The 27,426-nt window shown below is 39.0% G+C and overlaps 2 protein-coding genes across 6 annotated transcripts in view; one reads left to right on the top strand and one right to left on the bottom strand.

Moving 5' to 3' along the window:
* Positions 1–27,426, top strand: part of LOC135223760 (uncharacterized phosphotransferase YvkC-like) — a 419,683-nt gene that overhangs the window by 306,314 nt on the left and 85,943 nt on the right. The gene's annotated exons all lie outside the window — the stretch shown is intronic.
* The window catches only part of LOC135223758 (ADP-ribosylation factor-like protein 2-binding protein), a 33,078-nt gene continuing 21,728 nt past the window's right edge, over positions 16,077–27,426 (bottom strand). For 4 of the 5 annotated variants that reach the window (XM_064262518.1, XM_064262519.1, XM_064262515.1 and 1 more), the window contains exons 4-5: positions 17,269–17,448; positions 16,077–17,047 (exon numbers count right to left, since the gene is read on the bottom strand). In XM_064262518.1, the coding sequence (XP_064118588.1) occupies positions 16,988–17,047; positions 17,269–17,448 (240 nt within the window). In that variant the 3' untranslated portion in view covers positions 16,077–16,987. Of the gene's footprint in view, positions 17,066–17,268; positions 17,449–27,426 lie in introns of all 5 variants that reach the window. The other variant, XM_064262520.1, reaches the window with a different exon arrangement.

Below are 27,426 nucleotides of genomic sequence, written 5' to 3'. Positions count from 1 at the left end.
CATAATAGACGGACATGGCATCTGTGCGACGGATGATAATTTCAGTGCCATTCAGACTGCAGTCGGTACCGATAATTAAAAAAATATGAAGGGATGGACAATATTTTTTCTGGCTTGTAACATTTTAATCAGACGTTATGGTTATAAAGAATCTTAACAGCTTTTCATCCTTTTTACCTGTTGTTTAACAACAAAATTACAGTGATGTTGGCCAGAAGAGGTTCACAGACGCGTTTGGAACGAGTCAAAACAGTGATCATCGCTTCAAATTTCTTGACACAATCGCAGTGAGAATTACCACAAGCCAAATTATTGTGTGATGCATCATGGGTTAGGTACTGGCAGTTTAACGGGTGTTATATCTGTTTTCAGTGAACAACCAACTGCAAATGCTTCAAGATTGTTAAATAAGACTAAGAAGAATTACTTTCAAATGAAAAATTGAGGCATAAACCCTCTCTGCTACGGATCGAAGAAGGTAATGATAAGTCAGGAAGACCAAAGGCGACTGTGGTACTACCCATTCCGCCCAAAAAACTTGCAGTTATAAGCACTCGATTCTTTCAACGTATTCACCTTACATACTAGATGATTGCAGAGGAGTCTCGTCTGATATTCAGAATGTTAAAACGCCAAGAGAGTAGGAAAAAAAAAAATGCCGAACTGGGGAGGGGACTACTTTGCCTGAGAACAATGGATAGACAGGGTTATTCCCAGTTACCCTTTCATTCTGAATGGCGTCGTAGGTCCCATCGCTTGGCCATAGTCCTAAATTTTAGAGCCCAACTCCAATTTCAATCAGTTTCTGAGCAAACGGTGTTTGTTTCATCCTGTCTGTTTGCTAGTTCTAGAATAAGGTGGTTGTTGGGCCTGTGGATCGGGACGGATTTCACTCCCGGGCCCAAATGGAAGTTCTCTGGGAGTTCCTGCTCACTCCTCGGAGCCAGATTGCACTCTGTTGACTCTGCAGCGTCAACAACTCTAGCTCTAGAACGAGTAACAACAGCTATTTCATGATTTATTAATATTGGACAGGTCTTGTTCCTAAAAAGCCACATCATTTCCTAACACTATATCCACATCCCTAACAGGAAACTTATTCACAATGGCCAGTTTCAATATTCCTGAAAAGGAAGGAAAATTTAAAAGGAAATTTCCGATGGGACCCCAAAGAAGACATTTCGAAACCTGAAATGAGTTCAAGAAAATAGAGAAATTTCACCCAGAGCCAAGACCTGGAATAAAACGATATACATCGCTTGAGAAATGCGCCGAACGTCGTTGAAACAGCATTTTAGGCCGATGATTTGAAGCTGTCACCTTAAAGAAGATTCGATGAACAACTTAAGACCTCGCAAATCCGCACCTCATTCTCCCGGCTGCTGAGCAACAAAACCGGCAAATAAATGAAGCCCATTTGAACTACCCAACGAAAACCAAAATCCCCACCTTAGAGAGAGACTGAGCAGCATGGAAAATTTCAAAAGGAAAAGATAAAATAATTATCACGACTTATTTTCTTCTCAAGTCTAAAACAGTACACTTGATTTTTAATGGAGTGTGCTTACCCATCCTTCCGTCCTTACACATGCCTTGAAAATCTAGGTGGCCTCGATTGGTAGTAGAATGCATCTGATCACGTCATGAGGCCTACGCTCGCGTTCCCGCACACGCACATACATGTGTATATAAATATATATATATATATATATATATATAATATATATATATATATATATACTATATATATATATATATATATATAATATATATATATATATATATATATTATACCACCTTTTTGGGTTAAATAGAAGTAAACAATCGGGTTATGGGTTTGTGTGTAATAAGTGAAAAAATAAAAAAAGTAACACACACATCATATATAATGTATATATATATAAATTGTGTGTGTGTACGTGTGTATATACTCATGAATGTATGTATCTATGTATTTATTTATATATATATTAGTCACTATCTCTCGGATTAGTTTTTTTCTCAGGTGGGAAATTTCACGATAACTGGTAATCAGATGGGTAGCTATCAGACCCTTCCTATACGATGCAAGCAGGAAGTGGAGAGTCTTGTTTGGACGTTCTTCACAATAACCTGAGATATGGTGGCGCATGCTCCACTCTATAACAGTAGATCTAGCGCAGTGGGGCCATTGTGTGAGGAATCGAATGCTGTGTGCTGATTGATAGAAGTTTAATAAGCAGTAGGATTAGTCTTACTCTCTTTACTGGCTTCAGTCATATGTTGGTGGTTTCTGTGTTTATTTTTATTTGTAACCTCACTTTTCAGTGAGCTTGTACCTTTGTATGAATGCCCTATGCTTCGCTAGCTCAATTATTATCATCCTTTGTTTTTTATTTTGCAATTGCGTGTTTGAGCATGAGGAACGTGATAAGCAAGGGTGGAACCGTGCATGATTTAGCATCATGAATCATCTAAGACAGCTCTCAATAACTTCGCCAGCTCTAACAAGATTATGAGAAAAGACTGAGCATGAATTCATGTCTTTGCCTAAATTCGATGAGGTTGATAAGACCACCCTTATCTGGTACTGACCACAACGTTCAGAACGCGTAATGGTTTGTGATATTAAACTGCGAGCATCTACAAAGCTTCATTAATTTCGAGACTTTTTCATGGTTTGAATCTAGAAATGAATTTATCAGCTGAACAACACAAAGCAATTCTTTGGCTTTTAAAGTGTGCTAGAATATCTATACGAGAGTGTTTTGGTATAAAAGTGGGTCAGATACACAAGGGCATGGATGGTCTCCATGGCTGTTCAATATCTCTACGGTTGAAGTGATGCAAAAGAGGACAAATGTATACGCAATTATGAGGTAAGAAAATAATTCGGGAATGGAGTGTCGAATGTAGATGTTTATAGATGATACTGAACACTGAAAGAGAAAACGGGTGTACAGGGAATTTCTATAAAATGCTGTCAATATGTTTGAATCATCTGTATGGTATGTAGGCTTCAAAATCGACTTTATCAGCTGTAAGACAGATGCTATCGACAATGTAAAAGCACAACGAAATTTGGAGGAATGAAATTTTTCAGCCTTGCAACAAATTTATCCATATGTTATGTTTATAGTGAATAAAGCATGAGTAGTATGTCACAGAAATGTTTGGAAAGTCAACAACAAAAAATCATTTTTCTCATTATATTTATTAGACAGGACATATTTTAGAATCTTCATATATTTCCATCAAGCACCAGGTGTAACCCAGTCCTCTGTAATTTGGTTGGTATCAGGTACCGGCTTACTGTGACCTTTTTTTTTCCTATGATGTTGAATTTGAGAGCTTCTCCGTGTGTCTTGCCTAATATACTAAATGCTGAACTTTTCTGGGCACTGTCAACATGAAATTCATGAGGTTATTTTTCTTGAATTGTTCCCCCAGCACTGATTTCATGTTGCAGTTTCGGACATAGAATTTAAAGAACATTTTGAATACTCACTGGTTTTTACAATACGTTTCCTTTCGTAGAGATAATTGTTGAGTAAGATGTTTTAGTGAAATTTATGTTTAAAACCTTTCCAATATGATCATCTTAAGAGGTTTTACCTAATCTGTTTATTCGAGATAAAATACCAAAGGAAAGATAATAAAACTCACGAAAAATAGTGAGTTTAGCCAAAATTGGGCAACGCTACTTCTACCTCAAACCACGGTCCTTCGTTAGACCATGCCTCAAACTGTCTCGTGCATGCATTCCTGACGAGCTAGAACGCTATCAAGTCTTAGTCGTTTCAACCAGAGGCCTCTCTTTAGTCTCCATTCCCTAAAACACACACACACACACACACCTTGGAGTGAATTTTACTGTTATTATTATTATTATTATTATTATTATTATTATTATTATTATTATTATTATTATTTAAAAGGCTAGGGCGGCAAACGAAGTCTTGGCGAGGCCATGAGTGTCATGAGGAGGCAAGTGCTCCACCCACCAAATGACGTCCTTGTATGGATGTGTTAAATATCATTTTAGTTCAGCTGGAGATTAGTCCTGCATGTGACCTTTTGACTACTAATGATATTCTGTTTATAAGCATTTCCAAACTTAACAAACATCTAGTGAATAATCATGATGGCATACTTGAAAGCTTAGTAGGTCAAGGTTGTAAAGGCTTCCTTTTGAAAATTGTAATGCTGAGCATTGCAAATATATTAAATTTTGTTAACATTGTTTTTTATTGACATTAAACTGTATAATAATCATCATATGCTAAACAGCTTGAATTAAATTAACTTGCTGTTGAAGACCCCAGAGTATAAGTAAAATTCTCATGTCATACAACGAATTTTTAAAGCAAATAATAAGAACGGCCTTTTATATGCGTGTTTAGTCAGTGCGTTTTGTCAGTTAACCGTCATTGTTGATAGATAACTTAATATGAATTTAAAGCAAAAATAAGAATTTTCAACATATCTACAATGTTTATTGTCAACTGATAATCATTTCATTACTACAGTAGCCACAAAAAGATTATGATTATTCATGAGCTTAAAACTTATATTCCAAAAGTAAATTAATACATTTAGCCTTCAGCTTTCAAAATTAGTACGAGTCTTAAAAATCTGCTTGTAGATTATATCGTCAAAATGAGCAGTTATATGAAATAATTTATTAAAAGCTTACTAGGCCAAATTTGTTTCAATTAGGATTATTGTGGCATTGTAATAATCATATATCTCATATTCATAAATCCTGTGTTCAGTCCTGTTTCAACAATAGCAAATGGGCATAGGTAAATATGAAATTGTCATTATTTAGCTTTTTAAGTGGCACGTGAACTATATTGTTTCACTTTAGACTTATGCAGTATAATTGAAAGTTTAATAGCGTACCCAATACTTTTATAATCGAAGCGCTTATAATGCCTAATATGCAGGTTCCTTATATGGGGATCATAACATTGTCATGAATCACATCATGGAACAAATTACGATAACTAAAGAGGAATGTGACGATGGAGCTTTACTTAATGGCTTTAAAGTCCAGTAGAAATATCCCGTAAAGTATATGGGTTATGAATATATGTTAAATCTAGTATATAACATCAAATCAGAGGAATTCAGTGCCTTATCTCTCGTACATATTTCTGTATCTTTTGATAGTTTCCAATCTGTCAATTTACTTTCCATAGTCAGACTTTGAACTTTGTAGTCTACCATGTGTGGAGATAAATAGAAAACGGCATAGACTTATTTAGAGAAAACTTAGTAGAGTGTAGTAGTTTAGGGTAAATTATTATAAGATATATTCCAATACCCACAATCGCTGGCATGCTGTTTCCCTCGTTCTTTCTTCATCCACTTCATCCTTCCAATTCCTTATGTTTGCCATTGTCACTTTCTTTTTTTTTACCTCCAACTTCGCCATTATCAAGAGATTGAGGAATATTATCTTTAATAATAATTACACTCTGCACCATGCACAGCTTGATCCCATCATCATGTCCTCTTTTTTTTGTATTTAACATTTTTTTGCTATACACTTATTTATTCTTTTTGCTTTTCCTCACAGTCAACTCATCTGTAGTCTTTATTGTGGCAAAACAGGGCAGCCCTTTTCTTTGATGTGGTCTATACTTCTCTCAAGCAATGCAATTTCTTAACTTAATATATTATCAGTTCTAATGTGAGCTCCTTTAATACTTTATGAAGCAACTTTAACCCTTTGCTATAGGAAGCCAATAAAAAGGGGTATCATTTCCTTACATACTCAAACCCAACTGTCAGTTCCTGTGGCATAGGTCTCTTACAATAGTACTACTCTTTCTCTGGCTTTGGCACTTCTGTCATTGCATCTGGTAGCCTTTTCTAATATTTTAGCTTTCACTCTTCTGGTCCGCCCGTTTTTGGTGTGGGAACTGAGAATAAATGCATCTTCATGCCTGTCACAAGATTATATAAGTTTGTATGGTGTTTTTGCATTGCATGGAACCAATGGTTATTCAGCAACGGGACCAACGGCTTTACATGACTTGTGAACCACGTCGAGAGTGAACTTCTTTCACCAGAATTACACATCCCTCGCACCTCAATGGAATGCCCGAGAATCGAACTCGCAGCCAACGAGGTGGCATGCCAACACCATACTGACCACAACATTGAAGCGCTCAAGATTAGATAAGAAAAATATAAAAAATGAACACAAAATTGATGCTTTGACTTGGGAAACTATTTTACTGACTTGCAACAGATCTTCGAGATCTGGTGTAACAGTGAGAAAGTGAATTACAGGAAATGCATGTAAAAGAAATCGTGCAAAGGTTTCATGGCCTAACAGTAACATCATTCTGAAAGAAAATTCATTACGATTTATTTGTATTTTCATATCAAGTAAGCCCATTAATCAGGGATTAGTATATCAGTGTTCATTCAACTTTGACAAAATTTAAAGATTTTTCAGGAGCTTACATAAAAAATTTAGATATCAGCAATATATTTATTCATTGCTCATTTTGCATCCAACAAACAATCATTCACCAGACAGTATAAACTGTTTCCTTACAGTACATACTTAAATATGCAAAATGTTTGTCACCATACATATATGGATTTGTTTTTCCATTTCTTGCAAGGAAAATCATTTCAAGAAAATGTACCTGCAGAGAGCAGGTACACTTGGTTCATCCTCTTACTAAAAATTATGATGCTGGCAATGTGCAAACATTTAAATACATTAATTGCTTCTTGCTTTAACACAAAACTCATCTGTAGCATGTTCCTGCTCATGCTGTATCCTGCAGGTGCATTCCTTTCCTTTTGACAATATAGTAGAGGCAAATATAAAAAATTAGAAAAGGATGAAACCAAGAACAATTGATCAAAACACAGACACATCCTAGGACTTAGATCAAAGCTTGGAATAGTAAAGTAAGGAAGGAGGGGGATTGATACCCCTCTTGAGGTACTCCCTGGAAAAAGCTCATTAGCAGTATGTAGCTATTTTAATGTAAATTCTCAATTGGTATATTTTTAGAAGTACCACAGTATAGAATTATAATGAACCAGTTAAGATGTCAGTTCTCATAATCTGCACATGGACATCTTACTTGTACACAGGTAAGCTTCTAGTTTGACAGCTAGTTAACAGTCTGTAGCAATCCTCAGATTCAAGTTCTTCTAGCTTAGCATTTAATATTTTTTTGCCCAAAGCTTCAATTTCTCAAAATTAAATAAACCTTCAGAAATCAAGTTCTGTACTCTATGAGCAGTACTAACCCAGTAGAAAATACAGAACTTCAGAAACTGGAACTCAGGACTTAAAAATGACTCGGACTTACTCCTGACATACCTTTATTTTGAAAGTACCATTGCTTATTCTGATCACACATATCACACAGTATCAAATATTTTACTGATTTGGAAGTGTTGGTAAAAGCCCACAAGAATCATTACCTAGAAAAATGCACAGTTAAGTAGAGCCTAAAGCACAACTCACACTACTTGCCTTAAAACTCTCAGCTACCAATAATTTAATAAAATAATTTTCAAAAGAGAAAATAAGCATTTTTAATAACAACCTACATGAAATACCAAAAATGTAGCAGAATACATCATTATCAACACAGTACGTGGCTAACCTGTTACATTTCCATCTCTATTGTCACAATTTACATGTATGTATACATATAATAAGTAATGCCACTCAAAAATAAAAGCTCTGAAAAAATGGAGTGTACTGCCATATATCTAACTTTAAAACTGCATGAGACTAGGAAAAATTTACCAAAGCAAACAGCAAGAAGCCTACATGACATTTTTCTGTCATTTGGCATGGAATAGCAGAACACTGAAAATTCCTTTACAAAGACAAAACAATATAGTACTGTACTTGAAGCTATAGAATTGATCAAGATGAGGAGTATACCATATCCTCAATGTTTTCACAAAATCTTGCATGGATTAAAAAAAATAAATCACATAATCTCCTTTACTTACATTGAAACCACACAAAACCTTCAAGAATCTGGTAAATAAGGAAAGCCTAAAATTAAGATTTGTTGTCTTAGCAGTAACTTTCTGAAGGCTACGAAAATGAGAGTCCTCTGTATGGCAACCAATTGAAGAATAATTTAGATGTACAGTGATACCTACGAGTTTAATTTGTTCCGTGGCCAAGCTTGTAGCTCAATTTGCTCGCACATCAAATCAATTTTCCCCATTGAAAATACTTAAAATACCCTTAATCCATTCCAACCCTCAAAATGCCACCCCATATTTTTATGTTTAATGTTATTGAGTAAGGAAAATACATTTCTAAATAATAAATATTGTATAAAAACATAATAGAGTATGTAAAGATATAATAAGGTTTTATACAGTGTACAGGTAGTGTTCAAGTTATGATAATCCATCTCATGATAATCCGATTTTACAAGAGAGACCGACCAAATTACAATAGCCTAACTTTATCGCATCTTCTAAGTTCAAAAACAGCAAAAGAGAATTATGAAAGTATTGTTTTAACGTTATACTCGTTGAGTAAATGTGTACAGCCATGAACAACCGAACGAGAAACAACTTTTGTTTTGCTAAGTACAACCGAATTGGATAACAACATCTGTTAGGCTTGTATTTCAACCATTGTAAGATAGTAAACAATTACCATAGTTATGTTATAAGTGACGCTGTGTAGAATAGGACCGAGATATACATATACGTATTGTTAAGTTTAAACCTAGTTGTAGCTGAAACTGAGAAAACTGTTGAAGCTGCTAATGACCATTATCATTCATCGGCAACAAGGATAAAACTCCCGTAAACTTATGTGTTTTTTTCCCTAAACTTATGCCATCAAACACAACCAGCTATAAAATAGAGATAAAATAATTTTAATCAAAACTATTGGGCTTGAAAGAACACATTTTACTGTTGGTTTCACGCCGATAAAAGGTAAATAACGTATAGCTCGTATTATGATGAAATAAAGTGAAAATAGCAAACGTAATCAGTTAATGAAAAAAAAAAATTTGTTCACAATCACAACGAGACATATTCAAGTCATATTTTGACTTAAAAACACATCGCATAACCAAAAATGACCTTGTCTCATATATGTCAAGTAGTATCTAGATAAGTGTTTATGCTAACCAGAAGCAAGAAAATTCGCTCAGAATTGAGTTAAAAATGGCGAAACAAACTCGTATTTGCCATCAGCTGATTTCCAAACCTAAACATTGACCGCTATGTTGGTAGTAATTTATAATACAATACGTAATATGAGAATACATACAATATTAATGGATACAGTGAAGTAATGTATAACTTTTTAAAAGATTCATGGAAAAGATACATATTTACGGCATCTGGAGCTCGTACCTCAATTTTTTGCTCTACACGTGTAACAAAGCAAAAAATCTATCAATTGATGACTTGTACCTCGGAAAACTCATATTAATTCACTCGTAGGTGAAGGTACCACTGTACTGTCTATATTTTCTTTTTAATCCAATTTACTTCAGTTAATTATAATATGTACTTGCTACTTTGCCGAGTCACTATACCATTGCATACAAGTTTGCTTTGGCAGTTTGGCAGAAGGCACTATAATCCCTAATAACAAAACTAATCCACTTGCTCTAGTAAGGCCACGTTCTCAGATTAGTCTAATGCTGTCATTTACTTTACAGTGTAATTACAGTGTTCATGCAGATTGCCCTCCTACATTTGTTATGACTAGTATATATATAAAAAAATGGAAGTACAAGGGTCCTTAACTATCCCATGAACCTTATGCAAAAAGCTTGTGGGCAAAATTAAGATACAAAAACCAGAATTCTAAATTCATGAAAAAAATAACAGGATCCTAAGAGTTTCAGATTTTTTAGGATTACAGGTTATGTAATTATGTACTGTACTTTAGCAAACTAATTCAGTCCTAGTTTCCTTCAGCTTACAGTCTTAAATAGGCACCAGGCACCTGCTTCTATGTAACTGGTACCTGGCTACCAATATCTCTCCTATGTAGGTTTTTGGCTGTATCCTTAATAAGGGTAAGTTAGTCACTCTTACATCTTTACTTCTACATCTAACAAATAATAAAGTAGCAAATTAGAAAATAATGTAAAATACAGTACGTATTCAGTTTTAAAATTAAATAACAGCAACTAAATAGTCAATAAATGTAATTAGCAAGTAAGTACACATAATTTTACACACAGCCACACAAATGAACTCCACATATTTTGCATGGATATAAAAATAAAATATATGTCTGCATCAAATGCATATTTATATTAAAATAACCCTCTGGCTCACTAATCCTAAACACTTGTCATTTAAAGTTAAAAGAATATGCAGTACTTCTTTATCATAAACAAAGCCCATGGAAAGAAAAAACAAGCTGAATAAATCTAAAACTAGTCATCAACTTTATACTTCAGAAGAGCAATGTATGAAATTCAGGAAGTTCATGCCAACCTTCCACAAGTGATTACTGTCTCTGATGTGCTATGAGAAAATCACGACATCACTTTTCATTAGACAGTTACTTGTTATACTTCCTACAATGTGCTCTTTTAGTGCACAGTTGAAAATGCTGAAGAGTCTCTGCAGCATCCCTTCATCCCCTAGCTACAATGCTTTGTGTCTATTTTCTATCCAATCCATTTATTCCCTTCAACTTGGCTGCGACACTTTAAAACTGTTTCCTTTTCCAATATTTGGCTCTCAAAAATTTCAGGATGAATTCTTTTGTCTAGCACTGTAAAAATAGAACTGTGGCTTTGTAATCTGGTTACTATCACAATTTACCTCCTCACAAACAAAAATCCCTTCCACATTTTTTTTTTAAATTCCAAACTACTGTAATATTGATCTACAGCATGACTGACAGAATGCAAACTGACTCAGTTCCTCTAAGGAAGCTTAAACGCACACTGAAACTACACATCATAGAGTGGATATAAACTGCATGAGAGACAATTCAAAAATTTCAAATTAATCAAAAGCAGCACAATGTTCAGATCTACAAAGTCACATAAGTCATCTCAGTACCTGTACACATAATTGTGAAACCACATGCATGAAAGTGGTATGGGCAGTGACAAGGATCCAAGCCAGTATATAAAACAATTGCCAGCATTATAAATTGTTAATACGTACTTGAATACTTTAAACAAAGCTGCATGAGTGCAGGCACATATGAATAATATTAATCAAAATAATAGGTTGAAGTGTTGATGCTAGCAATGTCTTCTTTATTTAGGCATATATTTTTGTCTGTGATATTATCTTTGTTATTTTCATATGTTTTTACTACTTCCCTTTACAATTTTTTTTTCATTTTTCACATGTGAATACTATTCTGTTCAGAAGGCTTTCCTGCTAAATCAACCTTTTTGGATCACAAATGGCACACTGGTGTCTCATCCAAAGTCAAACTTGTTATTTGTCCTTTTGTTGTATATTTGTCTTTTTAACATACCCCAATAAATTACGAGTATTCTACTTTAAAATGACACCAGAATGAGTATGCATCAAGTGAACAGAGTGAATATATCTTATCACAACTCTGATTTCTGGGAGAGACCCACAAAAGCCTAGTGAGTGAAAGGGAATGTCTTTTTTGGATTACGTATTCCATATGATGTTGAGAACATTATGAATATTTTGATGATAAGAAAAATGCACTCCTAAATACAACTGATGAATTCATGAAATCTCAAACATATAATTTTTTATTTTGATATCCATTTTTCTGAAAACTACTCTGAAACTGAAAAAAGTATCTCAAGTTCACAAAAAAGATATCTTGTTGACTCGCATTTTTCAGAAAATAGCTCTTATATTTTAGCATATATTTTAAACACAACTTTCAGGAGTTTAATTTTTCAGATTTTCAATAAACTATTTTGTATATCTGACATCCAAAATATGATACTTGACTTGTATTTTGGAAATATTCATAAGAATATCACAGTGCACACTCCTGTCACTCTGGCCCTTGAAAAGAACTAAGAATTGAGCTTAAAAAAAATGGTAATATACAGAAAACTCTTACAATTGAAAATTTATATGGCAAAGTTATCTAAACTTCAGTAATTTAGTTCCAGTACTGACCAACAAAATTCGATTTATCTAACGATCCTGGCTCTTATTCTAATGCTATTTTACCAGCGGCAAACATCTACCTCCTGCAATGCTAATTTACTTACATTTCTAAGAACATTGTATAAAACCTTAAAGAATTAAGAGATCTGTGTTTACATATTTTGTACTATTGTTCTTGATCCCTGTACTGCTGTGTTCAAACTACAATACATATTGCATAACGGAATGAACAAACTTTGTGTATATTATTTATTATATATATTATTATATATATATATATATATATATATATATATATATATATATATATATATATAGATATTTATAGAATATATTTACTTATATATATATATATATATATAAATGAATACAGTAAAGCCTCAGTTCTTGGACAAAATCTGTTCCAGAAAGCAAATCAAGAAGCCAAATCAATAAAAAATCAGGCCAGTTTTCCCATAAGAAATAATATTGGAAAGCATCCATTCCTGCCTCCCAAAAATTACAGATAATAAAGCTTACAACTTGCATAATAACACTTCATGGTAAACAAAACTATTCTGAATACCTTAAAACACTAGTAAACTGACGAACACGTTTAATCAGATTAAGTAAAATATCTCATTACCTGTATCTAGGAAATTTGATGGAAAAATTTGAAGTGGCAAGGATTGCTGAGGAAGGGAAAGGTGTTGCTTTTTTAAAGGGAAGTTTCCTTTCATAAAAACTTGGGGCAAAGTATTGTCTGTTCTCGTTTTTGGAGCAGTAACACTTTCTTGAGAATCATTGTAACTCTGTCTTACAGTAAACATACTGAATATTTTTTTTTTTTGGCCTACGCTTTAAAATTTTTCTAAAATGAGACATACATTTTCGTTTCACTCATCTTTAATCACATGGACCCTCTCAGAAGCACAATACCTCCAATAATAGACTCATTCTCAGCCTTGGTCTCATCTCAAAGCCTTTTAAAGTCCCTCTCAAGGGCAGACTCCAGCAACAATTTCCTTTATGCCAAATTCATATTTCTGAGAGAAACTCCCTCCCTAAGCCTTTTAAATGAGACTTATCTAATTAGGGATATTGAAGTTAGGATTTATGAAGGGAAGCGGCACAACGGATGGAATATTTTGCATAAGGCAGCTAATGGAGAAATTCAGAGAAAAACAACAAGACCTGCATCTGGTATTCATAGACCTTGAAAAGGCCTATGACAGAGTGCCAAGGCAAGAAATATGGAGATGTTTGAGGGAGAAGATGGTGCCGGAAAAGTATGTCAGAATTATTCAGGAGATGTACAGGAATGTGTATACTAGAGTGAGGAGTAGTGTTGGTGAGACGGATGGATTTGAGATAGGAGTTGGATTACACCAGGGGTCAGCACTTAGCCCATTCATCTTCAACATCGTGATGGATGTAATGACCAGGGATGTTAGAGAAGCAGTGCCATGGTGCATATTATACGCGGATGACATTGTGTTGTGTTCAGAGGGGAAGGAGGAGTTGGAGGGGAGGTTGGAGAGGTGGAGAGCAGTACTTGAGGAGAGAGGAATGAGAATAAGCAGATCAAAAACCGAATATATGTTTCTAGTATTACTGAGGACGGTGGAAGTAGCATAAGATTGGGTGGGGAAGAAATAAAGAAAGTACAGAAGTTCAAGTACTTAGGGTCCGTACTGGAGGATAGTGGAAGCATGGACCAAGAGGTGAGACACCGAATTCAGGCAGGATGGAATAACTGGAGGTCTGCATCAGGGGTACTCTGTGACAAGAAGGTCCCTCTGAAATTGAAAGGAAAGTTCCAAAGGACGGTGGTCAGACCAGCAATGTTATATGGAACAGAAACGGCAAGTATGAGGAAAACAGAGGAGAAGAAGATGGATGTAGCAGAAATGAGAATGTTGAGATGGATGTCGGGAGTACCAAGGGAAGATAGGATTAGAAATGAGTATATAAGAGGATCGACAAAGGTAGCTGAAATATTGAAGAAAATACAGGAAGGAAGGCTTCGATGGTATGGACACCTGTTACGAAGGGAGGAACGTCATGTTGGAAGACATACGATGGAAATGGAAGTGCGGGGTAGAAGGAAGAAGGGAAGACCAAGAAAGAGATGGCGTGATTGTGTAAGGGAAGATATGGAATTGAATGGTATAAATGAGAACGAGGCACAAGACAGAAATCGATGGAGACGACTCATTCGCAATGGCGACCCCATATAAAAATGGGTTTAAGCTAGGAAGAAGAAGAAGTGATTTTCTAAGTCTCTTAAGACTTCACCCCATGTCAGAAGTAACCTCAAAACACCTCTGAAGCAGAGCTTTTGTATGAAATTTCTTAAAGTAATTAGTTGGTCAGTGGGCTGAACCAAGGGAGCTGTGTTGCAAGGAAAAAAGTCCTTCAATAACTCATCTTGCAAGTCCCTACAGGGGGACAGTGCCATCTGTGCACCTCATGTGGTGTGCTGCAGGCATTACTTCAGGTTCTTCGCAGCATCCCTTCGGTCTTTAGCTGCAACCGCTTTCATTACTTTAACTACACCTCCATTCATATTAATGTTACTTTTCACCCTCTTCTGGCATTTGATTTATAGTGGAACTGCAGGGTTTGCATCTTGTTACACCTTACAAACCATTTTACTGTCAGTTTCGTTTTCAGCACTGAATGACCTTATAGGTCCCAGTTGGCCTTTGGGTTAAATTCTATGTTCTATTCTAGCTTGCAAATCAGGAGGTTGAGCAGGAACGTTATAAACCATAAGTCCCTTTAAAGGCAAACCTTTTTCTGCAAAGTATTTTTTCCACAATGGGGGTAAACACTTCATGAATTCTTTAAATGGAAAATTGTCTAGTGACATGCTGTTTTCTATTTGCCTTCCACATGATGTTTAACTTGCTCTTGATGACATTCTTTATAAATACTCCAGGATCTTCCAAATGGCATACCAGCAGAGGCTTTAGTTCTCATCATATAATTTTGAAATTAGCCATTATGTACTGTCTTTGTCAGATTAACTTTCAGCACTTGTTTCAGTTTTATTTTTCAAAAGGTCATTATGCAACTTTTTTGCTTTCACTCTTATAATGGCCTTAGAAATGCAGTCACGAACTATAAATAATTTTTGTTAATCCTTGAAGTTAGCACACACTGACTGATCCACAGTACATAATTGCATTTGCAATCATGTATTTTGCAGGAAAATATAGAAATTGAGTGAATGGGCAATAAATTAAAACATAACAACTCTATGGCAACACTCCGATCTCAACTCTGTGTGGGAATAGAATAATAGTCACAAATAAGATTTCATGAAGGAAGGTGCTACATCTTTTCCCAGTACCTGTTCTTCTCATAAATATTTGTCCATAAATATATTCAGAGAATACTGCTATTTGAAGTTCTTAACTTTCATGATATAATGTTAACTGTAATTGTAATTTTACAAATCCATGTTCAAAAAGTATTAGAAAGAACTTTTATAACTCAATAAATTAGCAGAGAGGTTGCATGCAAGGCTGGAAATATATTTACTTTCAACTTCCTGTTGTAGGCACAGAAAATGTTTCAGAATTTTTTTATTACTTTTGCATTTGGATATCTTCCTCTTAACACTGATGTGTTTTATGTTTTTTTTTCAAATGGTCAGCCTTAAAGTCTGCCCAGTCAAGTGGGTTTGTTAATATATAATTAACATGGCTTGTGAGAATAACCTCTTCCACTGTCTCTCATCTTTGTTTTGCGAGTACTTTTATGCCTTTTGAAATACCAGCTTTTTTGATGGCCTCTTTATGACATGATTGTAGATTTAGACGTACCATAAATTCTACCGAGTTCCCATATGGTGGTTCCATTTTCATATTTCACTATCACTTCTGTCACCTCTATTTTATTTCTAACAACTTTCCTTTTTGCTTCATTACTTAAAAACTTCTTGGCCCCCACAGTGCCTTTTTTAATGATGAGATAAATCAAACACGATAACAGAGATAGAAAAGTGTTCTGCAGGCCTAGGGAAAGCGAGACAAATACAATCACATGAACAAAATGACCCCCAATCCTATGTTTTCCCTTTGTTTCCAAGTACATGAGGCCAGAGGAACACTATCATGTTTAAATACAGAGAGCCCAAGAGCAGTCAGGTGACACCAATGTGTTACAAAAAGCCAACTAAGAAGCCTGTAATGCTTTACCGAAGTGTATACTATCCAAGTCAGTGTTCGAAATTCTGAGTTTTCCTAATGAATAATGGTTTGGATACTGAGATGGACAAGTCACGAAATGTTCAAGAACAGAGATTCTAGTGTACAAACAGTATACAGTAATGGTGGCACACAGCAAAATATTAAGTGTATCTTTGGTTATATTGGAATGCATAGACATGTGACAACAAATTCAGTTTGGTACGTATAAAATGTTTGCAATCTGCTTTGTTGTTGGGACGCAGTCGGTGGTAAAAATTCCATGCAACACCACTAACTCATAGTGTTGTATTGTACATCAAATATAAAAGTTACAAATGGGTGACAAGTAACTGACATTGAACCTTTTGCATTTTCTTTCTAAGAGGTATTTATTTATTCTTTCCCATGAGAATTCCTAAAAAGAGGCACTTGGAAAAGCACATAAAAAATGCTAGAAATAGTCTTATTTTTCAAGATACTGCAAAAGGAATACAAGAAGCTTACAAATAAAAGTGCTAAAACTTCTCTTACAACACTTTAGACACTTAAAATAATCTATTGGTCCACTGTTGTATATGGTATAAAGTTATCAGTTACAGTGTCATGCATATACACAGAAATATACAGTACACACAAATACATATAGCATCATGTCATAATGTGGTGCAAAATACATAAGATCCCTTAATAACTCAAAATTTTGTTTTCTTCTACCCAAGCCTCGTAACCTGAAGTAAGTCTTCTAACCTAGAAGAACCACTTTCTTCACTCTGAAATTAAGAAAAATACTAAAACTCATATATAAATGAGGTGATCGCATTTCATATGAATAACATATTAATTCACAGAGCTAATGTATTAATTATAAATATTCACTAACAAATTTACTCTTATGATTGAACATTTCATCCAGAAATTGAAGAAAAAACCATCGTATATACAGTACATCTAATCAACAACTCTTTTCCCGTTTTTAACAACAAAGTTTTACCTGTTTTGTTTCCAACATGGCAGTCTTGAAAGCTAAGAAGTCAGTAAATGTTAGTAGGAGATCAAAAACTTCTCCCTCAAGAGATCCACACTGGCTTAATTCTTGCAGGAAAGCAGGCATGCTAAAACTACTCTCACGTGCTGATAATTCTGTTTCTATGTGACCCTCAATTAGGGAAGTCTGCAATTAGGATATACCTCATATTAAATGTACAATTTGCATATCTATATGTTAACATTGTAGCACCAAGAAATTTACCATCAGTAAGCAGTTAGGGGAAATTTTAAGGTAATGCATGACATATACGTACTACTCTACTGTAAAAGAAACCCTCCAGAACCACATGTATTGTTTTGTCATACCATAAATAGATTAACTGACAAAATACACTGATTTTACAATAAAAGCAAGTTTGTGATAGCATAGTTGCTGTTCATCCTCATAGGAGTTATCATTATGGTCTTGGCCAGAATAGTGCCTGCTGATACAGTGACAGTATAAAATGACTCAAGGAAGGAGGCATCTCTCCCCTGCCAGTAATGATTACCTAGGTCTTTCCATTTATCCTTCTCACAAAGACGTGGCAACAATTTGCGAGTTGACCATGTTTGACTTTACTCTTAGGTCTCCCAATGCAAAAACACCAGGATTTTGGCTCCTAATCACCAAGATGTTGCAGCTCTATTTTATCTGTGTAATTTTCAAATCTTGCTGGTTGGTGCACCCTTGGGACAGGGATTCACAGTTAGAATAATAAGTTACTCAAAGTGTTCTTGTTTTGTTATCTACATTTTACCTAGAAACAGTAATTATAGTTTATGGTGTAAGGAATAATATTATAGCTTACATTCTAACATTCTCTTCTCCCCCCCTCTCCAGTGATGAAGGTATCACCTTGACTTGCAGTCCTTATGTGCTTAACTTCATGACTTAATTTTTAGCCAAGTGCCTTTCTTCCAGAGGAACTTAATACTTTCATATCATAAAAATAGCTCAGTTAACTTTAACATTGGGGTTTTTTCATATTACAAATGAATGGAAGGGATGGCAATAGTCCCACTTCTGCCCACCTCCCAAAGGGTTTTTTTTCCAACAATCAGACCCATCCCTACAGAAATAAGTACATAGTACGTACAGAATGCTCCCCTGAAGAAAGCCATAGAGAATGTTTATTTGTCATTGAACACATCTTTCCATTGTTTCCAAGAAGGAAAATGAATCATCAACCTGTCAAAGCTGAACAAGAGGGAGTTTATCTAACGGCCTACTTAGGAAACCACCATACAGTAATGTTTACGAAACCTGTGACTGGAAAGCAATAGACCCTAGTTAAAAGGTTTCTTGATTAGCTGGGACAAGTCCTGTCTCACACCCACCTGGTGTTTTACGTTGTGTCTTCCCACCCAGATAATCCTCAGACTGCAACTCAAAGGCATTATTGGAGTTTGACTTTCAAATGCCTTAGTAAGGTTTCATATTTCAACCTGCAAAAACAGTTGTTTGGGAAGATACTCCAGATGTGGACTTGCAACAGTGCTCCTGCCAAACAGTGCATTATGACTTCCACTGCTGTGCAGCTAAGCAAAACGATGCTGCCTTAACAGGTTATTGAGGCCTTTGGGAGAATTGCCAGGTAGCTAGAAGATGGTTATCTGTTCTAAGATGTCACATCAATTTCCTGGAATTGATGGCTGTCTTTCTATCTCTCAGGAAACTGAAGCCCCCATAGAAGACCCATCTGTTGATCCCAGACAACATGACACAGATGATGTGTACCATGAAACGCAGCTCCTTCAATACTTATGGATGGTTTTGGCAAGGAAGTGGTCCTACGAATGGCTTTGGCAAGGAAGTGGTCCTTTTGAATGGCTTTGGCACGGAAGTGGTCCTATGAATGGCTTTGGCAAGGAAGTGGTCCTATGGATGGTTTTGGGAAGGAAGTGGCACTTGTCAACAAGTCATCTCATGGGGTTGCTCAGGGTGATAACAGACTCCTTATCACAACGGACAGTGTCTTATACAAATTAGATGTTGGACAAACCCTCTTTCCAAGTGATTTTCAACATGCTTTCACATCCAGAAGTAACTTTGTTTCCTGTTTAAGAGAACCATCAACTTTCAGTGTATGTATCTCTGTACCTGCATATCCAGGCAATAGCATGAGGTGCATTCCTACAAGACTGAATCAACTTCATCCACAACTTCCTCCATTGTTCAAGATATTTGAAGGAGCTGAACAAACTGGTTTTCTTCAATGGAAACATCACTGCCAACTTAGTGGCCCCAGATTGGCCCAACAGTCACAGATTTGTTCAGCAAAAATGACAGTTACGTAAAATGATATTGTTAAACTACAATAAAGTTTTGTACATACTTACCTGGCAGATATATACTTAGCTATAGTCTCCGACGTTCCGACAGAATTTCAAATCTCGCGGCACACGCGACAGGTAGGTCAGGTGGTCTACCTTACCCGCCGCTGGGTGGCGGGGGGCGTATGAACCAATCTATCTCTCCAGCCAGATTTTTTTTTTTCTTTCACCTGTCTCCTGAGGGGAGGCTGGGTGGGCCATTAGACGTATATATCTGCCAGGTAAGTATGTACAAAACTTTATTGTAGTTTAACAATATCATTTTTGTACATGAACTTCCCTGCCAGATATATACTTAGCTGATTGGCACCCTTGGTGGAGGGTAAGAGACAGCTAAAGTAATAAGGAGAGATAAGAAACAACTGATGTTGTAGGATATAAATAACCTTGGTTCTTACCTGTTCAGGCAGAAGACTTCATTGATATTGTCTCTGAGTCTGCGTTGCCTGGAGAGCTACAGCTAGACGTGACCTGATGCTGAAAGACTCTCGGATCTACCACTGGGTATGTGATCCCTTTGTGTGGTAGAATCCAAGTCGGATCCTGTTAAAGGGAGTTCGTCCCTATCTTAACAGGTCCTAACCACTACTACTGCAAGGAGCCACACTCATCAGACCACCTAACCAAACTACTAAAGATTAGTATTACGACCTAAAGAGATGCCTTCATGCATCCTCTTTAAGGCAACCAACAACAACAAATACAAGGGGGAAAAATTTATACTACTAAACAGGATGAGTTCCAGCTCCCTGCCCCAGCACTGAATCCGCAGATACGTACGGGCCCCAAGGCGAAGCATTTTTCGTAAGTGATTCTCACATCACGTAAGTAGTGGTTCGCGAACACTGACTGACATCTCCAGAATGTTGTCTCCATCAGATTTCGCACGGACATATTCTTGTTGAAAGCAAGAGAAGTTGCTATGGCTCTTACTTCATGTGCTTTTCACTTTAAGAAGCCTAAGATGTTCTTCTCTGCAAGATCCGTGTGCTTCTTTGATGAGGCTTCTCAAGAAGAAGGACAATGCGTTCTTCGACAATGGACGAGTAGGCTCTTTACTGAACACCACAGGACCTCTCGGTTGGCTTTCAGTTGCTCTTTTCTTCTAAGGTAGTATTTCACCATTCTCACTGGGCAAAGAGTTCTCTCGGGTTCTTCTCCTACCAAAGAAGATAACCCACGAATCTCGAAGTTCTTGGGCCATGGACTTGATGGGTTCTCATTCTTTGCAAGAAAACCAGGAAGGAAAGAGCAAATGAGAGAGTCCTCCTTAAAACCCACATTACCATCAATCGCCTGAAGCTCACTCACTCTTCTGGCGGAAGCTAGAGCCCAGCATCAAAAACAGAGTCTTCCTGGTAAGGTCTCTGAATGAGGCTGAATTAGGGGGTTCAAACCTAGAGGACCCAAGGAATTTGAAGGACTACATCCAATTCCAGCTAGGTGTCTTAGGATACTGCATTTTCGTTGTATTAAAAGACCTAATAAGGTCCTGTAGGTCTTTATCTTCCGATAAGTTGAGGCCCCTGTGCCTGAAGACATTCGCCAACATACTACGATAGCCTTTTAATCGTCGAAACGACTAAGCCACATTCTTGTCTTAAGAATAAAAAGAAGTCTGCAATTTGATTCACAGAGGTACTGGAAGAGGAAACGTTATTCCTCTTGCACCATCTTCTGAAGACATCCCACTTCGATTGGTACACTCGTAAGGTGGAAGACCTCCTCGCTCTAGCGATTGCCTTAGCAGCTGCTGACGAAAAGCCTTTCGCTCTGACCAGTTTCTGGACAGTCTGAAGCCAGTCAGACTGAGAGCGGGGAGGTTTTTGTGGTACCTGTCGAAGTGGGGCTGTCTGAGTAGATCGCTCCTTAGAGGAAGCGATCTTGGAAAATCCACTAGCCATTCCAGCACCTCTGTGAACCAATCTTGTGCTGGCCAAAAGGGAGCTATCAAAGTCATCCTGGCGGAATCTGACTCTGCGAACTTTTTTAAAGTCAACCCCAGAATCTTGAAGGGGGGAAACGCGTATACATCGAGTCCTTTCCAATCGAGTAGGAGAGCGTCTATCCCTATTGCTCCTGGATCCGAGATGGGCGAGCAATACAGATCCAGTCTTTTGTTCTTTGAAGTTGCAAACAGGTCTAAGAGAGGCCTGCCCCACAACTTCCAAAGGCTCTGGCAAACATCTTGGTGCAGAGTCCACTCTGTGGGAAGGACCTGATCTTTCCTGCTGAGGAGATCTGCCCTTACATTCCTTTCTCCCTGTACGAATCTGGTGAGAAGTTTTATCCCCTTTTCTTCTGTCCACAGAAGAAGATCTCTTGCTGTTTCGTACAGAGAGAAGGAATGCGTCCCCCCCTGTTTCCTGATGTATGCCAGAGCCGTGGTGTTGTCCGAGTTTATTTGCACAACTGCTCCTGTCACATCTGACTCGAACTCCTTCAGAGCAAGCCACACGGCTATTAGTTCTTTCCTGTTGATGTGCCAGGAAGACTGGTCCCCCACCATCCAGGTTCCTGACACCTCCTTGGTTTCCCAGAGTCGCCCCCCAACCTGTTTCCGACGCATCGGAGAACAACACCAGGCTGGGGTTCTGGGATTGAAGCGGCAGTCCCCTGCGAGAACTTGTCGGGATCCGCCCACCATGCTAACTCCTTCTTGATTTGAAGAGTAATTGACAGGGAGAACTTCAAATCCTGAGAAGGACGACTCCAATTCCGATGAAGAAAGAATTGGAGCGGTCTCAGGTGCAACCTTCCTAGGGAAACAAATTGCTCCAGTGAGGAGAGCGTCCCCAGCAGACTCATCCACTCCCTCACTGTGCATACTTCTTTCCCTAAGAAGGTTGTTACTTTTTCGAGTCCCCGGGCTATCCTCTCCTGAGACGGAAAAGCCCGAAAACTCAGAGAGTTCATCTGGATCCCCAGATAAACGCACTCTTGAGCGGGAATCAGACTTGACTTCTGCAGATTGACCAGAAGTCCTAAGGAATAAGTCAAATCCAGGGTTTTCTTCAAGTCCTTCAGACAACGATCTCTGGAATTGGCCCTTATAAGCCAATCGTCGAGATAGAGCGAAATCCTCACCCCTTCTAGGTGAAGCCATTGTGCCACTTCCTCATGATGGCCGTAAAGACTTGGGGGGCCGTGGAGAGGCCAAAACACAGGGCCCTGAATTGGAAGATTCTTCCCCCCATCATGAATCTTAGAAACTTCCTCGAGGAAGGATGGATTGGTACGTGGAAGTAAGCGTCCTGTAAGTCCAAGGACACCATCCAGTCCCCTGGACGGAGTGCTGCTAACACCGAGGCAGTGGTCTCCATCGTGAACTTCTTCTTTTCGACGAAGAAGTTCAGGGCGCTTACATCCAAACACCGGTCTCCATCCCCCTGAGGATTTCGGAACTAGGAACAGGCGGTTGTAAAAGCCTGCCGAAAGATGATCTGCCACTAGTTCGATCGCCTCCTTTTCCAGCATCTGCTCTACCGCTAGTCGGGAGGGCTTTGATTCATGATGGGGTCCCTGTATCTGGCCGTCAACTCCTCGGGGTATTCGTCAAGGGAGGCCTCAAGAGAACGGGATTAGATAGCCCTTCCTCAAAATTGACAGGGTCCAGCATCTGCGTTCTTTCTGGGCCCAGACTTCTGCAAACTGTAAAAGCCTGGCGCCTACAGTTGTCTGAAGGACTTGAGTCTTACTTGGGAGGTTTGATTGACTTCGTAAAAGTCCTCCCTCTTCTATTTGGTTTCCGACCTCTGAACGAAGAGGATCTAGATGTAGATGCCCCCCCCCCTCGAAAGGGTTCCTGAGAGGTCGGCTTAGCTTTCTTTGTCTTAGTCTGGAAGGTAGGGCGCGGCTTCCTTGCAGACTGCGCTAGAAGGTCCTGCGTAGCTTTGGCAGAGAGAGCCTTCGAAATGTCTTGAACCAGGTGTTTAGGAAACAGCTGTGTAGAGAGAGGGGCAAAAAGCAAAGACGATCTCTGAGCATGTGAGACCGACTTTGTTAAAAATGAGCAAAATACTGATCTTTTCTTCAAGACCCCTGCTCCAAACAGTGAAGCTATTTCGCTGGCCCCATCCCTCACCGATTTATCCATACAGGATAAGACACAATTCAAATCCTCCGGAGAAAACGTGTCCGGTCCTTGAGTTTTCTTGGCTAGGACTCCGAGGGACCAATCGAGAAAGTTGAAAACTTCCAAGACTCTAAAAATGCCTTTTAGAATGTGATCTATTTCATTCATTGCCCACGTAGTTTTGGCCGAATTCAAAGCTGATCTTCTAGTGGCGTCTACTAGTGCCGAAAAATCTGCGTCAGCTGAAGACGGAAGGCCCAGTCCCAAGGGTTCTCCTGTCTCATACCAAAATCCTGTCCGTCCTGAAAGCTTCGACGGAGGGAAGGCAAACATTGTTCTTTTCCACCCCGCTTCTTCTTTAGTACGCATCCATGCACCGAAACTCTTGAGCGCTTTCTTCATAGAAAGAGTCGGTTTCATTCTCACACACGAAGATCCTTTCGTTGCTTTCGCTGTGGAGAACAACGAGTGTGGAGAAGGAGGAGCAGTAGGGCTCAAAGACTCTCCGAACTCCTGAAGGAGAAGCTCTGTGAGCTTCTTGTACGAAGAAACTGATGCCGATGTATTAGTTTCTTCCTCAGAGGCTTCCTGGTCTTCTTGAGGAGGAGAACGGGGATGAGGATCCTTATGAGAATCCTTAGATGATTTCCTAGCTGGGTACAGTGCGATGAAGGAGACAAAACGTCTTGAATGAGGAGAAGATTCCAAAGTAGAGAGGCGTACAGGAGAACGACGAGTTGTAAAAGAAGGACGCTTATCCGAAAATTCTTGTCTAAACTCGCATTCCTTCCTAAATGCAGACAAACTCTTAACAGCAAACGAGGAAGGACTCCTTTCTCTAGAAAGACCACGTCTATCCCTAGGGAAACTACGAGAGGGAGAGCGCCTGCTAAGATCCTGGCGCCGATCGTGAGGAGAGCGGCTACTAGGCGCCGAGCGCCTATCTGTCACAGGGCGCTTAGTGGAATCCTGGCGCCTACCAAGCGGTGAAACGTTGCTAAAAATAGGGCGCCTTTCAGGACAGGCGCTTGAGAGGCTCTTGATGCCTACGAAGCGGAGAGCGGCTGCTACGCTCCGAGCGCTTAAACGGAACAGGGCGTTCGGCGAGATCTTGGTCCTTACCAAGGGGAGAACGTCTGTAAGGCTCCGAGCGCCTAACAGAATCAGGGCGCCTGAGGCGTTCTTGACTTCTAGCAAGAGGAGACCGATCAGGAGTAGGGAGTCTCGAGAACGAAGAGCGCCTACTAGGAGAACGAAGCAAACGAGGATCAAGGTGTCTTTCTCCAGGAGAACAGCTACTAAAAGAATGACGCGTTACCAGGAGCAGGGGCTCCTACTAGACTCTTGATGTCTTACAGGGGAGGAGCGAACTCCATGCGATGAGCGCCTACCAGTCAACGTTATCCGACGCCCGACTACAGTAGTCGGAAGGAGAAGTGCGCCTCCTTTCAGAAGGGCATTCCCTAGGTTCTCTGAGAAGACGAGGAGAAGAAAGATGAGACGGAGACGACGAACTAAGTCTTCTATGACCTGAGCGACTCTCTCTTCTTGCACGAACTCTAGAAGAAGGAGAAACAGAAGGGGCTGAGCGTCTACCCGAGGCAGGAATCCGATTTGGGGAAATATCTTCATAGTCCAAGGAGCGCCTATCCGTCGAATGGAGTCTCGACACCTCCGAGCGGGAGTGGTGTTCCTCTCGTGAAATGTTACGATGTGTAGAAGAATCCTCAAAAGAAGGAGAACGCCGATTACAAGGAGAGCGCTCTTCCGACGAAACGCGCCTCGATCTCTGATCGGGAGAGACAAATCCTTCCTTCTACGCGATCTCGATGCCAAGGAGTCCGCCAAGGCTGTGATCTGAGCTTGTAGGCCCGCTAGCACTCGAGAAGGAGAGTCCCCAGGATCTTCTTCCGAAGCAAGCTCAGCGCAAGGCGCGGGAGAAGGAGGGCGATCAACCGGATCTCCTAGGCTTCTTTGCTTGCAAGGAAGCTACATCAGAAAAATCTTCTGGCTGGACGCTAACGTACTGAAGGGAGCCTCCGCAGCCCTCTTCACGGGCGTGACGCCTCCTTAGAGCTCAACCACGCTTCAGCGAAGGAGAAGAGGATGACGAAAAACACTGGCGAAGAATATTCTTCTTCTTACGATCCAAGGCAGCCTGGGAGCGAACTTCAGGATCTGCCGAGGGGACGCCTGACCGGTGGGGGGCTCTCCCTAGCCCTCCTGCGGCTTTCGACTTTCCTCCTCCACTGGAACTGGGAGTCTGGAAGAGGTCTAGGCCTGGAGGCACTAAGGAGCCGGTCATACGCACCCTCCACATCACTGGGTACACTGCACTTATCATCACTGACACTCTTACCTTGATCAGTACGAAGATTCTTGTCTTCCTTAGAACACAAGGAAGCTTTTGAGGCCGCCACCTCCGAAGACGAATCTACGGCTTCGGTGCGGGGAGCAGGAGCTGAGACCTGGAGGAAGGTTCTAAAACTACATTAATGTTAGTTTCATTCTCACTCATTCTCGACCTGCTCGAACTCCTTGAAGAAGCTTTACGTACCCTATCCCTTTCCAGTTTCCTAATATAAGAAGAAAGAGCCTTATATTCATCTTCGTTCAAAACCTCACACTCTTGACACGGGTTACTAAACGAACATTCCTTCCCCCTACATTTAACACAGAAAGTGTGAGGGTCAACCGCAGCTTTCGGTAACCTCACCTTACATCCATCGGTCAAACATACTCTAAACAAAACCGGAGTTTTGGAAACAGAATCAAAATCAGACATTCTACAGGAAAATCCAGCGCAAAGTCAATAACGGTCCACAATCAGCGTATGCCAAGCCAACATAGAGCGAATACGTCACCAAAATGTCCAAATCAATCTCCAGGCAAGCGAGAAATGAAGAATATATCGGAATGAACCGACAACAGTTGTATAAGCTTCAGCGACAGAAAAAAATCTGGCTGGAGAGATAGATTGGTTTCATACGCCCGCCACCCAGCGGCGGGTAAGGTAGACCACCTGACCTACCTGTCGCGTGTGCCGCGAGATTTGAAATTCTGTCGGAACGTCGGAGACTATAGCTAAGTATATATCTGGCAGGGAAGTTCATGTACAAAATTATTTTTATTGTCATCCTTTGTTCTATCTCAGGCAGCAGGAGGGAATGTCATCTCTTTCTGAGCCATGACTTTCAAGTATGGATTTTCTAAATCTAGTATATTGTGCAAGTTATGCATATAACATTGCTAGATACATGGTGCAGAAGCTGATGATTTCCATCTATGTATCTGCAATACCAGCTCCAGGGGTTTGACATAGATTCCAATACTGAAGTCTTTAGATCCATCATCTGGTCCTTTATATAACAAAACTCTGCTCTGGTAAGGGCTCCTATTTGTTTGTCCTGACTAAGTTTCTTCAGCTTCTGTCATCTTCTTAATTTGGTAGTTCCAATATGACCTAAACCCTTATACTCCATAAGGCAAGGTTTCTTGACCATGTCAGAAGTCATGATCAGCGAACTCTGCTCTTTTAGATTGGAACAACACTTCACCACCCACCCTACTAACTGCCTTTTGCTGTTGTTCCTTGACCCATCATTTCTGGCCAAGAATGAGGACTTGTTGAAGAAGAAATCCTATATTTCTCTTGATGTTACCAATAACACATTATGCTCAGGCTAGTCACTTCAGGCACCTAGATGTCAT

The sequence above is a fragment of the Macrobrachium nipponense genome, chromosome 10, assembly GCF_015104395.2.
Source record: "Macrobrachium nipponense isolate FS-2020 chromosome 10, ASM1510439v2, whole genome shotgun sequence".
NCBI classification, from domain to species: Eukaryota; Metazoa; Arthropoda; class Malacostraca; order Decapoda; family Palaemonidae; genus Macrobrachium; species Macrobrachium nipponense.
Note: the sequence above shows the minus strand (reverse complement) of the source record. Positions and strands in the feature narration are given on the sequence as shown.